Below are 16,996 nucleotides of genomic sequence, written 5' to 3'. Positions count from 1 at the left end.
GTAGAGGAAGCACTTGTCATCTACCAGGTTTTAATGGCAGACAACCAACTGCCTCCTATATTCTCAAGCACTGACAAATAATGGAGTAAGCTTATGCAAAGTGGTACCCAAGAGTTGCTAAATGGAGTGTTTTTACCATATTTTATTTAGAAAGGATCTAAAATAGTTTTGAGCCCAACACTAGAACTGTTGCAGTTAAAACTGTGTTTGGTTAATCATGATGCTTTTAAGGGTTAGCTTTACAAGTACCTTTGTAACGTCTCTTGTTCTAAGCCACAGACACCAATGCCAATCCTAGAATATGTTAGATTTACCTGTGCCCAAACTAACATCTTCTTCAGAAATACCAGTGCAGAATCAGTAATCCTGTGTTTTCTTGAGATTTCTTGGAAATGCTGGTATTTCTGAAGAGCATAGCTTCATCCAGTTTGATCCAATTCCCTGCTGCATTATTGTTAATCAACAAAATATATTTTTAGAGGTGAGACCTGAATGTTTTTTTAAGAATAGCAGGTAGGAATTTGAAATTTCACCCAATTATCCACTAGTAATAGCAGTGAGATTCAAATTCTGTGGTAGTTCTATCTCTTTAGCAGCTAACATTTAGTAGTTTGGGTGCACAGTAGGATAATGCAACACATCTGTAATAATATATCTGTAATAGCAGAAAAACATACATCTCCCTTTTTCTTCAGAAGTAATAATGAATCTGTTTTCCGGACAGACACGTATTGTTTATTTTAATGTTTTATATACTAATTAGTTCTGTTTGGAGCCTAAAATAAACACACCTAAGAATATAAATGCATTTCATTAAAACACTTTCTCAGAAGTTTCACTTGCTTAATGGTGAATATTAGGCGATACTGATGTAATCGTGGGATTAAGAGCAAAGGGTTCGCAGGACTATTCCACTTGATTTAATTTTTGCCCACTGCACTGCAGTGAACCAGTGGGTCTTGAGTCATTCCTATCTTCTCTGTACTGGTTTTATAAAGTTTATTCTAATGAATAATAAAGCAATTCTCTGTATTAATTATTATAATAATTAGTTTGAGGGAATTCTGGGAGCCTTAGGTGAACACTGTTCTTTAGAATAAATGCTAAATTATAACATTGTAATTCAAATGTAAAATGAGATGTCCGGTCATTTTTATAAAGTCAGGATAAGGTATTTTAGTAATAATAGTTCCTTGTACTTAGTACTCTTCATCTGTACATGATGAAAAATCTGTACATCAAAGAAGTTATCAAGGAGTGTAAACACTTTATACATTTTACAAAAGGGCTCTTTGAAGCACGTGGACTATCAAGCCCAAGTTTTCCAAAGCAGCTGCTGTGTTGGGTGGCTTCATGCTGAGGGGTTGACTTGAGACACATTTCAGTTGAAAGGTTCTGTTTGTTTAAAGTGACCAAATGGTACCCTGGTATAATGTGTAATAGATTGTGTGATTTTTATCTATTTAATGAGAACTTCTGTGGAGAAGAGAGATTCCATTAATTTCATATTAAAGTATACTTTGATTACATATTTTTAATTTTCATCCTACTGAGTGGTTTTCGGAATCATAAACACAGTAATTTTTTCCTGTTTCAGGACCATAACATCAACTTCCCAAAGCAAACAATGTCAAACATGCAGTTCACTTTGTTGTTTATGAAATTTGGCTTTGGTCAGATTAGCAGTCCAATTTGCAGCTTGTTTAATTTTGCAGTTTTACAGTCTCACCTTAACAACACAGTGCTCAGAAGGATGGGTTCCTGCCTCTTGCCCTGTGTGCCTATGACAGCCTGTCATCTTCTATGCCTGACCTGGGGAAAGTCCTCGTGTTGCTAGCAAAAGACTTTTAATTTTCCATTTAGAGTTTCAGACTATCATCTGCTTTACCCAATGAAAAGAACCCCAGTTTTCTAAATTCCAAATGACGTAACAAGTTACTTGTAGGTATCTAGAGCTAGAGCTGCTGAAGGATTGAAATGTTCAGGTGCTTTAGTTAGTTAAACGAACTCCTAGGCATATTTTCCCTAGACTGACTTAAAACTGCAGGTAAGGACCTATGTTTCCTACCTAGTACAAGCAGAGAGTGAGACAATCTGTATCTTTCATCTGCTGAGCACTTGGAGCTAGTTAACAAGAAAGACTGGGCACAGGAACATATTAGAAGTCCTGCTTTGCTCTTGAGGTACGCGCAGAATCATGTAGAGATGCCCAAGCTAGCCCAGGAGGAGCCAGCTCAGTTAGCCAGTACAGAGTAGCCGCATCAGTGCTGTGTTTGGCAAAGGCTAATAATATATGTGGCCCCTTGGGATTATTTCCTCTTTGTCCCATAATCATTTAATGTAAAAACGTATGAACAGTCTTGAAAAGATGGATTAGAGTATCTGGAATGAGATCCAAGGATTACAATGAGTCTGACAATTTTAATATGATTTCCACAGTCTGATTTCAAAGGTGTTTTCAGTGTGCATAATTTCTCTTCTGGCAATATATATCAGTTTTACTGTATCTAAGTGCTTAGCAAATAAATAAATTCAGATTGCTACTTAAAATGCTTTTTCTCAGATAAGAACAGTGCAGAATGGAAAACATAATGTGCTGTCACTTGTGCATTTTTAGCTGACCTAACCAGCAGTTTTTGTTTGACTGTAAGCTTAGGAGTATTAGAAAAACTATCAGTCTTTGTCATAGTACCTGATTTTGGGGTGCTCAGGGAATTTACTGATGCTTTTATGAAATTCTTGCATGTGCTCTGAAATGCTGCAAGAGCTTTTCAAATGTCATATACTTTCAGGACTGTGGAGCTCCTATGGACAGCAATAATTTTGCGTGAAAGGAAGGGGAAGAGATCAAAATTGATGGTGCCTCAGAAAGAGCTGATTTCCAGAGATTTATAGCTTAGTCTGTCATGTAGACACTCTTAGATTTGCAGCAAAAGGATCCTATTTCCTATCTCCAGTAATTATACAGAAATACTTAATCAAAAAGGAATTGGGAGGTGTTAGTGCAATCTATAGATCTAAATTAGACAATTTACGTTAAATCTATACTTACCAATGTACACCATTTAGAGTAAGTGGCAGGACACTGTACGCTCTCACAAAACAGAAGAGAGACATACAAACCTAGAAGAGACGTAATGAATGCAAAACCACTTATGCAACAGATTTTTCATCATTCAGAACTGCATTCAGAATTGAAAAAAAAAGAAAGAGGTTACATTTGTTAGTTGTGGCTTCTGGTTAGGGAGTCCTAAAAGACTTCCAAGCCCCTCTCTTCCCCCTCCAAAATGCTTTTGTCATTTATCCTCTATTGTGTAACAGAAACAGTACTTTCAAGTTCCTGTATCTTAGAATAAAACACAGATAATACATGTTTATTTTCACTCTTTACTTCAAAAGAGGTGATGTCTCGCTGAATCTTTACACTGAGTAGCTGATCTAATGATACAGCTCTGACCCAGCAGCAAGACTCGAAATCCTTGAGAGCAAAGATGTGAGGCTAACTCATATCAAGCTTTCTCTTACATTGAAACACAGAGTTACAAGTACAATAACTTATGTTAATGATATTTTTTGCATATAATTTTATTTCTGGAAGTCTTCCAAGTTCAGAAGAGTTTAAATATTCTCTCAGTTCTTCATTGTCGAATGATCCCTGCTCCTACTTTTGGTGTTGCTTGTTTTCTGCTTTTTCAAATCCCTTTTTAGTATCAGTTTTCCAGGAGTCACTAGAAAAATACAGATTTAATATGCCAACTCAGGAAGCTGAAGAACTGAGGATGCCTGCATAAATCAATCTCTTGCTGAATAAAAGGACGAGGGATTTTTTTTTTCTCTAGCCATCTTAAATGTGGATTGGAAAACAGTAATCAAGTTTGTGAGAACCAACGTGTGTGGTATATTTTTTCCTACTGTTGCATACCTGTGTTCTAGTATTGCATGTTAATTAATGCACGTAAGGGATTTGCCCAACACTAACTTCATAGTTCTTTGCAACAGGTTCTCTGCTTCTGTAGAGGTGCTCACTGAAGGACTTGCTGCCACAACTTCTGCAGCTCTTTCTCCTATCCTCTAATTGAGTCCCTTTCATAGTTATAATTTGTCTGCCAAATGACTTATCAGTTGGAAAGGCTCAAGTCAGATACTACTTCCTTTTTTGCTTGTTTTTAACTGAGTGCTGCCAGAAGAAAGAAGGGGTTAAAGTGTGGGAGGATTGCTAAGAAAAAGGGTTTGGTTAATGACACACAGGACTGCATCTCACACACCGTAGTTTGTTTATTCTTCTGTAAACAGCAAAAAGAATTATCATCATCATGGTAAGGCAAACAGCACTTCTTTTCTCTCTTTAAACCCCACCAGAAACCTTGGGTTAATACACAATTAATTTTTTAAAATCATAAAATCAACTGATCTCCATTAGTTTTATAGAGTATCTCTTTAACTGACAGATGCTGCTGTTGACAGAAGGGGAGGGGGATAAAGTTTTTAGTATATGGAAATAACTAGCTCTGGGGAAGAGGAGATGGGAGCAGGCATGCCTTTTCTGACATGCCTGTTCTTTTTTATCAACCTCCTTTCCTAAATACTCATGTAAGGATCTGTTCAATTTTTATCTATGCTTCTTTGTCTTTCCTGAACTTTTCCGAAAGATTTCTATTTATTTGATTTTGCATGACTTGCTTCTTTCAGTTTTGCTGGGGTTTTTTGATACATCCAATATCAAAATCTCTATTTGGCACCTAAGAAATAATATGGGATTTATACTTGCATCTATGCTTCTTGAACTGATTATTTCCTTTCAAAAAATCAGTTAAACGTGCAGGCTTAGTGTTCTCATTAGTCTATAAGCTGTTGGAAATGGTCAATTTTCAGTGTACATTTGAACTAAAAATTTAGTTTTACAGTCTCTTGAAGACTTGAACTGCTTTGCTAAAATATCCTGACTTAGTAGAAAATAGAAAATATAAATAGTTTGTGGAAAAATATAACTATTAAGAAAGCTTATGTTTGACTTCACTCTGCTTAACAATCTCACATTCATAGCTCCCTGGCTATTCAGGTAACTACTGTTCTAGATAACTACATTCCCTGTATACAGAGTTCAGGTAAAGCTGAAATTTTTTTAAAATCCAGCTATCACTATTTATATCCTCTGTAAGTGTAGCAGGCAAAGAGCTGGAAGAGGCAGGGAGTAAATTCCATGCTAGAGTGGACTTGTTAAATTTAAAGCATATTTCTTTGTCTGCCTCTGAAGAGGACACTGTCAACCTAGAATCGGATACATTTAAAAGAAATGCTAAAAAAGTTTATTGTATATATGCCAAACTCTTGGTATTTGGAAGAAGGCGGTGTGTGGGCTAAAATAAAGTAAGTCGTACTTTTCATACCAGTAACCCCTCTTTTGTGGCTTTGTGGAGGGTCAGCATAAACAAGGAAAAATTACTATAGTGAATTGAAGTAATTTAAATCTAGTTGACTGACGGCAAGGTTAAGTTTAGAAATAATTTAGGTTAACTTGACATATAATTGCTTTTTTTCCTTCAGTGAATCACAAAAAAATTGTTTTGGGTCAAACGTTTTACTAAGTATAATTTTTTCCCCATGCTTTTAAAATAAGAACACAAGCAAAAGCAGCAAGCCTTTATTTCCATCTACAACTCACTTTCTGTCTCTCTCTGCCAGTAGTTAGGGCACTCACCTGCAAGAGAACGGTATGAAATCTCCTCTCTGTAGGACTTGAAACAGGGACTGGAGTGGGTCTTGTGCTTCTCAGACTTTTCTCTCTTAGCTTTGATTTGTACATCCTTCCGTCTAGTTTTCCTGCTAATATTTTTCAGCACACTGTGCCAGCAATACTCCAGATGAATTTTCAGCCTAACAAAGCCTGGCACTGCTAGTGTTGAATATTTGAGTCTCAGTGGCTGCAGAATGCCAGAGCCTGAAGAGTAGTAGTTTATTTATTTAAATGCTTTTTGCTAATGCACTTTTTGGGATATCACGTGACTGCTAGAACTCCAAGGCTTTCTGTTTCTCATGGTTGTGAGAATTATGGTACCGTGATTTAAAGATAGCCCAAGTTACTCGCATTCCAGTATGAACTTAGAAGGGTCCTACATCATGAGAATTGTTCAAGATAGAAGGGTCTCAGACATTTTCATGTTACTTGAAATGCAGTTATTTATAACCTTCCGGTGAATGATAAAGCTCAAACTTACTCTTCAATAAATAATATTTGTTGCTTTGTTCCCCTCTGAAGGTGAACATATGCTAGCAAATAAATGTTTAAATTACAGAACTGTCCATACTAGATATTACCACCTATTAGCTACCACAAAGTTGCTAATGACTAGTAAAAATACTACTTTTTTCTATAATGTGTGCTCTAAGAAGTGTTTTAAGTCATGTTCAGCTGACTCAGATGGCCTAATCTAAGAAAATAACATCCAATTGATCCCTTGAGACACAGCCTGAAGTTCTGATTCAACAAATCACAGTAGCTTATGCTTTCTCTCCACTGGAGACCAGCAAAGCACATGTTTAATTATGCTGTTAAATTAGGGGTTTGGCTGTGGCAACTTACATTAGCTAATGAGAAAAAACCCCAGCCAAAAACAGAGGAAACATTTTAATGCTAACATAAACAGGTATGAATATAAATACAAACAAGATTTACATTTCTTGGTTAAGAAGGTGGTGTTTTGCTTTCAGATTAGAACAGCGCTTTAAAGATTCATGCAGTGTACTTGAAACAGCTTCTTCCATGCTGTCCGAGGAATGGATAGGCAAGTCGTCTGTTTTTTTTAGTTGCCAACGCCTTTGATCAGGGATTTCTGAAATGGCTCATGTCTCAAGGGTAAGAATGCTTACGCAGAAACACACTGAAGAAGCCTGATCTGCAGAGCAAGGATACTTCTTGCCTTCTGAAAATCAAACATTTCAGTGCAGTGTTCTGGAAATCAAGCATTCCTGTGTGGTGCTCTGTCAGGCTGGGCCCCACTTGGGAGCCTCTTGAGAAGCTTGGTCTCTGTGCCCTCTTGCACTGGCAATACTGGCTCACCTACATTTATCTGAGTTAAAATACAAGCTCTTCAGGGCAAGTACCTGGCCTTTTATGTGTTTTGAAAGAGCTGTATATAATTAAGGTACTTTGTATGAAGAAATTACTTCAAAACAGTTTACACAGGGCAGCTATTTCAAGATCAAGAAAAAATCTTTAGCCTCGTTCCCTGAGGAAACAAGGCCTATGTGACTGGACTGGCTGGCTGTCCCTCCTCCCTTCCATCCAACACATTTTGAACTTGCTGGACAGTTTAAACTACATTTGAAAGGGGGAGACGTCTCAAAGATAATTAAGTTCCCATGGACTTTATGAAAATCAGCTGCTGGGAAGAGAGAAATCCAGATCCACAGTTCAAATAACTAATTTTTTCCAAGCGTAATCTCGCAAACCCAAAACTTGACTGTAAGTGTAGTAGTGACTGTCAGGTTGATAATATAATCCCAACTGATTTAGAAAACTGACAGCTATTATGCATCCAAATGTTAATATGCAGATTGACACCGTAATGAAGTTAGATTTCCCCTGTTTTGGTGTTTCACCCTTTTTCAGTAAGAACAATATAGGCATCCTCCTCAGACTTGTAGTTATTATGAATTTTCGGAGAAATTAGTGTCACTCGTTGCTTATTGGCATGTTCCTGAAAATTTTGTATTTTTACTTTTTTTAGCTAGCAATGTACTTTAATGTCTCCTTATTCCTTGCCTATAATTAGTACTGGCAGTACATACGTAGAATCAAGAAATTAGATAGTAATTGGGCTGCATTACTCATGATTGTTGCATCTGATAGGGAAATTTATAGTAGTTTTTGTTATCGCCAAAGCACTGTAACTGTCTGAGCTGTATGAACTCAACACAACCCTCAACATTGCTCTTTATTTAACTGAGTGTTTTGGTTATACTGGTTGAAAGAATTCAGCAAAGGGAAGGAAGAAAACAGACATAAAATTTTCTCATTTGCAGATTATTTCACGGTCTCTAAAAATAAACCCCCAACAACCCAAAACCTTAAGTTTAGGGTCATGATCATAGACTTGCCTATGTGAAAGCCACTGGGGGAAGATCACTGCGTGTGCAGAGACAGGACTTCGCTGGTGGTACAGTTGCTTATTGGATGTGTACGTAACACACGGGAGAAAGGCAGGCAAAGACAAGGGTTCCCGGGGATTTTTGTCTGGTAGCAGTACGGTTAAGTTAACTCTACATATTCCCCAGTTCAGGTTTTCTGTATTTTTCACGTGTTCGGGCAAGCTTGGCTGCTGCACACCGTTCCGCTGGCAGGAAGCAGGCTCGGCGGGGCTCTCCTGGAGCTCATGTTTGGGGGAATTGTAGAACAGAGGCCAAAAGTCAGTCTGTCGATGAAGCAAAAAATAACTAACGTAACATTTTTTTTTTACCCGGTGGAGGAAGAGACCGTGTAAAAAAAGAAAAAAAAAAGTCCTTATTTTCTTCAATAGCCAGAGGGCCAGAGACGCTGCGGGTTGGGCTGCCTGGCCAGCCGCAGGCGGGTTGACCTGGTGTCTCTCTTGCCTCCACACGGGGCCCTCAGAAGCGCCCGAGTGAGACTTGCGTGGTCCTTCCTGTTGAAGCTGTTCCACTTCATATAAGTAATTAAGCGTTAATTAGAAGAGGACTAGTTTAGCATTCATTAAACATTAAATACTAATTGAGCGCCCGGGGAGAGCGCCGGCACCAATAGGCCGCGGAGTCATTCTCACGCCGCCCCGGCCGGGGACAGGCGAGGCGGCATGGGGTGGTGGAGGAAAGGAACCGCCTCGGCGTGGGGCTCCCTCCGCCTCCCTGCAGCCGGGTCCCGGGGGCTTGGGGCACCCGTCGCCCCGGACCCCTGCAGCCGGGGCCGCGGCCGCGGGCGGCGCTCCAGGGGCAGGCCGCGGCGGCAGGCGCAGACGGCAGCCAGCCGCGCCCGCCGGCCCCGCGGTCGGGAGGTGGAAAACGGCGGGTTCATCTCCCCGCAGGGCTTTGAACCCACGGCTCCCACAAGGGCCCCCAGCCGCTGGGGCGGTGCCGGCCCCGGCATGCCTACCCGGGCAGGTCCCTGCCGCGGGGCTGGGGAGAGCGACGCCTACTCCCGAGCCCTCGCTGGGGCCGCAGCCCCCCGCGGCGGGCGGAGACGAAGCGGTGCCGGAGGGGGGCCGCACCGCCTCTTCCCCTCGCCCCGCCGGTGGAAGAGCGCTTGGCTCTCGTTGATGCTGGGCAGCCCGATCCGCCCCGCCTGTAACCCTCGGCGCTTCCCCCCCCCCCCTCCCCGCCGCCGCCGCCGCCTCAACATCAAAAAGTTTGTCGGTTTCGCCCGGGGCGGCGTTTTGCCCTCAATAAGGCGGCAGCCGCCGCAGCGCGGGCACCTGCGGGATGCAGCGCCCACTCGCCCTCCGCCGCCCCCTTGGCCCGCGGCCGAGGCCGCCCGCTTTCCCGCGCTTTTCCGCTGCCCCCCAGCCTTCCCTCTTGGCTGGGGGCCGAGGTGCCGCCACCCACCCCCTCCGTCCCTCCCTTCACGGCTGAGGGAGGTGGTTCGGGGCGGGCCGAGGCGCGCTGCGGGGGCGGGCGGAGGCGGAGCGCCCAGACAGCTGGCGCCGGGGCAGCCGGGCGGGTAGCGGCCGGGTGCGCGGCGTGTGGGGCACCTCCGCGTAGGGACCGGCGAGCCGAACCGTGCCGAGCCGCTGCGGGCCGGGGGGGGTGAGTGTCGGGGCCGTTGGTGGGGCCCTTGGCTCGGCGGGGAGGTGAGGCGAGGCGCCGGCACCTGCACCTGCGGAGCCGGGCGAGGATGCGGCGTGGCCGGGGGCGGGTAAAGTCCGCCGCGGCTCCTTCGTCCCGTTCTGGGACGGGGAGGGATGGCGGGGGCGGGGGGGGGGGTGGAGGAGGCTTCTCCCTGCCGGTAACGCGCGGGCCGGGGGCGGCGGCTCCGTGGTGCTGGGCCGCGGCGGGCGCTGAGGTGGTACCGGGCCGTCCCCGCGGGAAAGGAAGCGGCGGTAGAGGGGGTTCTCCCACCCCGCCGGTGGCTGGCCGGGGGCGGGTGGACCTCGGCCTCTGCAGCAAGAAAAGAAGCCCACCCACCCCAAGTGTTAAACGCCTCCGAAGAAGCCTCTGAGAGGGACCTGGCGTCTCCTCGGGAGCTCTGGTACCGCCGGAGTAGGAAATAAAGTCGCGGTGTTTTGAAATGGACATCTCAAAACAAGTATTCATCGTACCGGCATGTAAAAAGTGCTCATATATTAAAATGCAAATATGTATGTATGCTCAGCGGTGCTGTTGCGTGTTTCCTGTTTACCATGTTAATTAGAAGTTGCCAGGGAAAAAACTTCACCGAGAGTAATCCAGGGCAGTATTTGACCCAGTAATGCTCGTTGAGTGATGCAGTGGCTTTTATAGTTCTGGGTTTTCTGGCCCAAAACCACGAACCAAGTATTTGTCGGACCTCATTAATGAGAAATGCACGAATTGCAATACAACTTACACCTCTGAAACTATTCTCTGCCAGCACAAGTGCCAACAGTAACTCAGCCAGTTTGGAGAGGAAAGTTAAACTCCCCTCTCTTGTTTTTGTAAGGCAACTTTTGACCAAGCAGTTTGTCCCCAGTCTTGTGGACACCAGGATACTTCCCTGTATTATTTTGAGTGAGATTAACTAATAGCGCAGGAGTTTTGAGATTTGGGACGTATAATGCTGGTATTGTAAGACAAGATGAGCATACTTGTAAACACAGGCAAAAACATACAGAAGGATCTTGGGATTTTAATTGGTTTTTGGGGGTTTGTTTTTCTTGTTTTTTTGAGAGCTGATATTGTTCAGTAAGCTGTTTTGTTCCCATTCACTGTGTCCTTTTAATTTATGGGTGGTGCTAATGCAAACAATTGTATTGTAGAAACAATTTTGACATTAACCAAATGTTTGTTTGTTTGTTTTTATAGTCCACCTCACAATTTCCAGATTCTTCCAGAGAAGAGAATAAAAAGAAACCAGTTTTGGAAAGACTTGGAAATTTGTTTGGTACAGGGAAAAGGAAGAATGTCAAAAGTTCACTAGAACACACTTCACATCGGAAAGGGGAGAGGTCATTTTCTCCCCACAGAGCACAACCGATACACTGTAGGCACGTAAAGGAAGGACACGAAGCTCCTCAAGTACAGAAGCAAGTGAGAAACGTGAGTGCTGTTTCTGAGGCGCAGGAATATCATTTCAGTGAGGAAATAGGACAGCCGTATCGTGATACCATTTCGGAATGGAGTAGTAGGGGCGTCTCTTCTGACAGCGAGTGGTCAGCAGATTGGAGCGGCAGCAGTGAAACCATTAAAAACTCTTTCTTTGAGAGTAGCCTGAATGCAGAAACCCTGGAACTGGAGAAAGAATCCATCACAGATATAAATAATTCCACAACTCCAGATTTCATAAAAAGCTTGAGAAGTTTGTCTAGTGAAGACTTAGAAAAGAGTATCTTAAGCCACAAGCAGCTCGTGAACACGTGGGTGTCTGAGGAGCCTGGGCATGCAAAACCAAAGGATTTGCCATACGAGTTGGAATCTGCGGCGAGTGAACACACACATTCTGCTAGAGTGTTAACAGTTGATATCTATCTAAGAAAAACAGACGAACTCCTTAATGAACCTGTGACTGTTACATCAGAAGAAAATTGTAGTGACTCGGACACGATGGATAAAAAATCTGCTAATAAAAGATCTGGGAAAAGGAGAAAATCTCAGTCATCTAGTGACATTCCAAATGGAGAGAGAAACCAGACTGACACTGCTGCAAGAGAAGAATCTGTTTTTGAGGATGATGTCCCTTCTGAGGTGTTTTCAGACAAGGTAATAAACTCGGAAAGGAAGGCAAAGTCTCCTCAACAGACTCCTGAAAGGAATCTCTCTTCCCCAGGTAGTAATCAGGACCTAAAAGTTGGATCTGCTCACAAAGGGGCGTCTAAAACTGAAGCTGACAAAGGCAAGCAGCAGACCTCAAACACAACCCCTGCAAGGAGAAGATCATATAAAAAGAATCAGTCGGACGCTGTCCCCATTTCCCCAACGGGTTTGAAGGGCCAGGTAAAAGATTACTCCTCAAAAAGGCAACCTTTAGCATCACCAGAGAGTAACCCGATGACAAAAAGAACTTCGGTGGAAAAGGGAGCTATACCTGTGGCTTTTGGGGAAGACAGCTTGGAGTCTCCCAAAGTTTCTTTGGCTGATAAGACAGAAGACACTGCCTTGGTGTTCACTGAAGGCAAAAATGATACCAAGGCAGTAAAGCATGGTAATGGTTTGGATGGAAGATCTTTCTTGCGTACTGATGGGATTAAAAATGGAGACCTGAGTATGTCAGCTGAGCGACAGACAAATTCTGATTTAGACAGCTCGAAGCTGAAGAGTTTGGATGCTTCCAGAACAGTCACGACAAAGATTAGCCTGTAAGTAACATAAACTAGTTTACCTTATCCCTGTATCTGTAATTTTGCCTGTGTCTGTGTTTAGGACTCTATAGGAACGCTAGCTATGTATCTGTTACTATCTAAATTATTTTCAATTAAGAACTGCCTTTTTTTAATTTATCATAATTACAGTTACCCCTTAACAAGCACTGTAGTTTACATGTTAGAAAAATAATCCATGTTTTTTTTTATGGTTAGGCAATTTCTTTGTACATCAATTCTATTATATGGAATAATTTAACATACATAAAAGCTGCTTGTTTGTCATTGTCAGTGCCCCCATTGTTGCTCAGATTAGCTCGGCTGTCATTGACCTAAATGTAGTTTTGCCGTCTGTAACCAACTGAGGATGTGGTTGAAGGTTTTTGTATGTAAAAATCTTTGAATAAAGAATGTGTTCAAGTTGATTTTTGAAACAATGTAAGCTATGCTATTATTTTATGAAGAAACACAGTTTGCAATATAGAACTTGTTCCTTCAAATGATATGTTAAATCACACTGAAAATTTGAATACGTATAGTTGTTTTCATAAGTATGTGCAGGATGAATCATGTAAATTTTTATGCATGTGAATAACATCAAGCATTTGCAGAATTATGCATATATTAGTTTGCAGGATTTGGTTTTACACTCAAAGAAATTGTCACCTGTCAAACAGAGATGATCAGTGCTTTCCTTAGGATTATACAGAAGTGGATGTATTTATAACTTTCACTGTAATCACTAGTATGAGTCTCCTGTGATTGATTTCCTGGATTCTATTACGTTCTCTTCTACGGTGAATCATTTTATTACATTTGTCATTTCTGTTGTTTAGTTGTCACAGCTATATACTATGCGCTCTTGCTTTCCTCATTCTGGTACCTTCATTTATAGGTGTTAGAGTACGCTGAATCCTATAGGTCCATCCGAGGTACACTGAGTGTTCAGAATTGTTGTTCAGTTGTGTTAGAGGGATGTGAAGGTTCAACAGTATGGCTTAAGAAACACAAGTTTCCAATTATGCTTCCCACACCTGAGAAGCATAGGAGCATTAGGAACAATTTCCTTTGCAGGATTTATCAAGCTCTACATCTGGTTTGTTCATTTGTAACTGAATTAAAACTACCTAGTGCTGAACGTTAAATTGTGGTATTTTTGTACATGGTGATGCTGCACTGTCTGGCAGTATAGATCACAAATCTTAAACTCTGAAGTTTTGTATCTTCGCAACTTCAAAGGAAAGGTAGCTTTCCTGTTTTTGTGTCACTGTCATTATCGATGATGAAGTTATAAATGGTTGCGTAGCTGGATTTTGTTTTTCTGGGTATCTCCTTGGCTTGCTGTACAGTGAATTATCTTCTGCTGTACTCAGAAAGTAATGGGCAAGTATCCTTTCTGACAGATTTAATTTTAATGAATAAACAGCCTGTGTCCAATTCACCTGATTTTGTGGGGGGTGTGGCACTCTGTCTTGGCCTTATCTACTGCTATAGGAACTTTAGCCCTGGGAGGTGACTGGTGTGTTGCAGGTAAAGCTCCTGATGCATCTGATAGCTGTCATTGCACAGTCCCACACAGTGTCTTTAGCCAGCCAAATTGATACGGTCACATTACCTGGTATCATTTGTAGTCACTCATCAGAACACATGAACTATAAACCTGGATGTGGATTAAGCTGCTGTAAAATGGGAAAGGAAAAGATAGTGCCGTTACTAGAAGGTGGTGTGTTTTTGTTCTCTTGTTACTGCTTTGAACTAGAGAATGGATAACTTTTCGGTTTTCAAAGGTTAAAAGATTATCGTTAGGTACTTCACTTTAATCCCTTTCAGGTTGAAAAATACTCATTCACTCACAGACTTGTTTGCCTCCTATACGATTGATTTTGTATAAGCAAAGTACTTTTTACTTAAAAATGTATAATGTCTCTTCCTAATGACATTGTGGCAATTCTGGGAATCAAGTTTCTTAAGAAACAATTTTAGAAGTCGGTTTTGCTGGTTCCCTGCAATTAATGATAGTATTTTCTGTCTTTTCTTCTTTTATGTCTGTGTGCTGGGCAACTTGGAAGTCACAGGATACTTTGCTTCTAGCTTTTGAAAGGGAAACCCATCAGGTTTGAGACTAAGCTGAGGTTGATGGTACATCTTAATCAGCAAATAAAACCTCAGGCAGTAGTTACTTTGATGTGCTTAGCGGAAAACTTGGCTTCAGTTGTCATATTTGATGTTCAGACATGGTTTTGTAGTTGCCTTTGCATTTATGCCCACTTGGTGAATTATTCTGCTCTGTTAACATGCCGTTTTTCTTTGCTCGCCTCAATCTGATGTTTTGGCAGCAATGTGTTTTGGCATCACTTAGGTGCTTGACATGGTCGTTTGAACAGTATGCTTCAACTAGGTGACTCACCTTCCATTTATGACTACATTGGGAGAGGTTTAACTGCTTGCTTCCACAGGTTAGGTGCAAGGTGTAGCCAAAGAGGAGGACATCAGTATTTCTCTTGTACCTGCTTGTTCCTGGCATTGCAGATCAGTAATGGGTAGTAGGAATCAGCCACACTGGGCTGTTTGTAAGAAAGTGTTTGCACTATTAAGTGAATCCATCTTTCAGTGTTTTTCCCAAATACTAGAGAGGAGGCTTAAAGGATACTCAAACAATATCTCCTCCTTTTAATCGCACTTAGAAACTCAGTTCCTTCAATAAGGTGCATCTTTTGGCTATATTTAACATCAGTATTTCTTAGTGTGGAAAAAGGTGTAATGAAAAGATGAGTTAGAGGAGGCCTGCTGTAGTGGAAGGAGCCCCAGGGCTGAGCTTTTTATTGCTCTTCGGTATCAGCTATTCTGCTGCTGCTGCTCTGCAGAAATACTGCAGAATGTAAACTACGAAGTGCTGAAGTGGTTGTTTCTGCATAAATTTGTAAAGCTTGAAACTATACCTTTGAGGTGTTATCTGTTCATTTAAAACATGTTTTAGGCGTGGCTGATAACTATCAGTGTTAACCATTAAACTTGCTTGTGTAAAGGCATACGGGGAGAGACGGCTTTTATTAAGAAGATTCATGTTGTTATGTTGAAATGCATGTAGTAGTGCAAGTGACAGGCTGACAAAAGGGTGGTATGGAAATGAGTCTGATAAGATAACTAGGCCGTTAGCAATACCTCTTGAAAATACAGGTAGAAGGCGAGGACAAGTACCTTTTTCTGATCAGAAAAGGACATGAAGGGTCCAGCAAATTCAGCATGTGTCAGTAAGGCATCCTTGTGGCAGATGAAGGCTAAGCCTGTACTGGGCTACATTGGCAGGAGCATAGCTAGCAGGTCAAAGGAGAAGATATTTGGTGCTCATGGGGCTGCATCTGGGGCATTGTATTGAGTTGGACCCCTTCCTCCTCTTCCAACTCTTTTCTCCTGATACAAGAGAGATGTTCTCAAATTGGAATGAGTCGAGTGGTGAGCCATTAAGAAGGTGATGGCACTGGAGTATACCACATATGAGGAGAAGCTGAAGCAGCTTGATTAGTTCAGCTGAGAGAAGAGAAGGTTATAGGGGGATCTCAATCATCTCTCACTACCTGTAGAGGTCTTATAGACAAGGCAGAGCTGGATTTGTCCTTGAGGTGTGCAGTGAAGGGACAATGGCCATGGTTGCAAGTTGCAACAGGGAAGTTTCAATGGGATATAGGGCAAAATAATTCATAGTGACAGTGGCCGACCTGCTGCAATGCTTCTCTAGTAAGGCTGTGAAATCTCCACTCTTGAGGATACTCAGAACTTGGTCAGACAAAGCCTCAGCAACCTGATGTAACTTTGAAGCTGTCCCTGTTTTGGGCAGTAAGTTGGACTAGCTGATCTTTAGAGGTCCCTTGCAACTTGTATTCATTTTCTAAAAAGAAAAATCATAGAATAATTTAGCTTTGAAAAGTTTAGGAAAAACAGTTGTACTGCAAATGAAAAGTAGTGTCTAAATATATTTAATGTTATGCTGTGTGATAGTTTCCTCCCTGCCTTCCCTCTTTCAGGAATCATTTTTTTCTGTTTCTAGACAAATTTTCCAAGGGTCTTTTATTAGCATGTATCTGAATTATGGCCAGTCATTTTTAAGTTTAATGTTTCCTTTTTGTTGATCATGTGTTCTTCATGAGAGCTTTACAGTTGTGAACCAATGTGAGCAGGCTGGTAGTTCTGAAAAGACATGGTGATTTTTAACAGTTGCTTTCTGTATAGATTCTTAGGCAGCTGATTTGGGGTTCCTTCTGTTATTTCAGTAAGTCTGTTCCTCATGCTCTTCCCAAGAAAAAAAGCATGTACAATGGAGAGTTTTGCTTTAGTAAGGTTTACTTTCTTACTTGGGATGGATCTCTTGAGAAAGAGGAAAAACGAGTGATCTCGGTTTTTGGGTTGTTCATGTTAACTCATTTCTACCTCACACTTCTTTCTTGGGCTAAAGAGCTGTCTGAGGGCTCAGTGAATACAGTTTGCGTAGGTAAAAAAGAAGAAAGCACTTAAATACTAGA

The 16,996-nt window shown here is 41.9% G+C and overlaps 1 protein-coding gene across 1 annotated transcript in view; it reads left to right on the top strand.

Annotated features, from left to right (window-relative positions):
* Nucleotides 1-16,996, top strand: part of CRYBG1 (crystallin beta-gamma domain containing 1) — a gene marked incomplete at its 5' end in the record, with an annotated part of 65,893 nt that overhangs the window by 11,547 nt on the left and 37,350 nt on the right. Inside the window, one exon of the mRNA XM_082481430.1 lies at nt 10,987-12,476. Coding sequence (XP_082337556.1) covers nt 10,987-12,476 — 1,490 coding nt within the window. The remainder of the gene's footprint in view (nt 1-10,986; nt 12,477-16,996) is intronic.

Source organism: Vanellus vanellus (genome assembly GCF_965231255.1).
Source record: "Vanellus vanellus genome assembly, chromosome: 3".
Classification (NCBI taxonomy): Eukaryota; Metazoa; Chordata; class Aves; order Charadriiformes; family Charadriidae; genus Vanellus; species Vanellus vanellus.
This window is presented reverse-complemented; position numbering and strand designations above follow the sequence as displayed.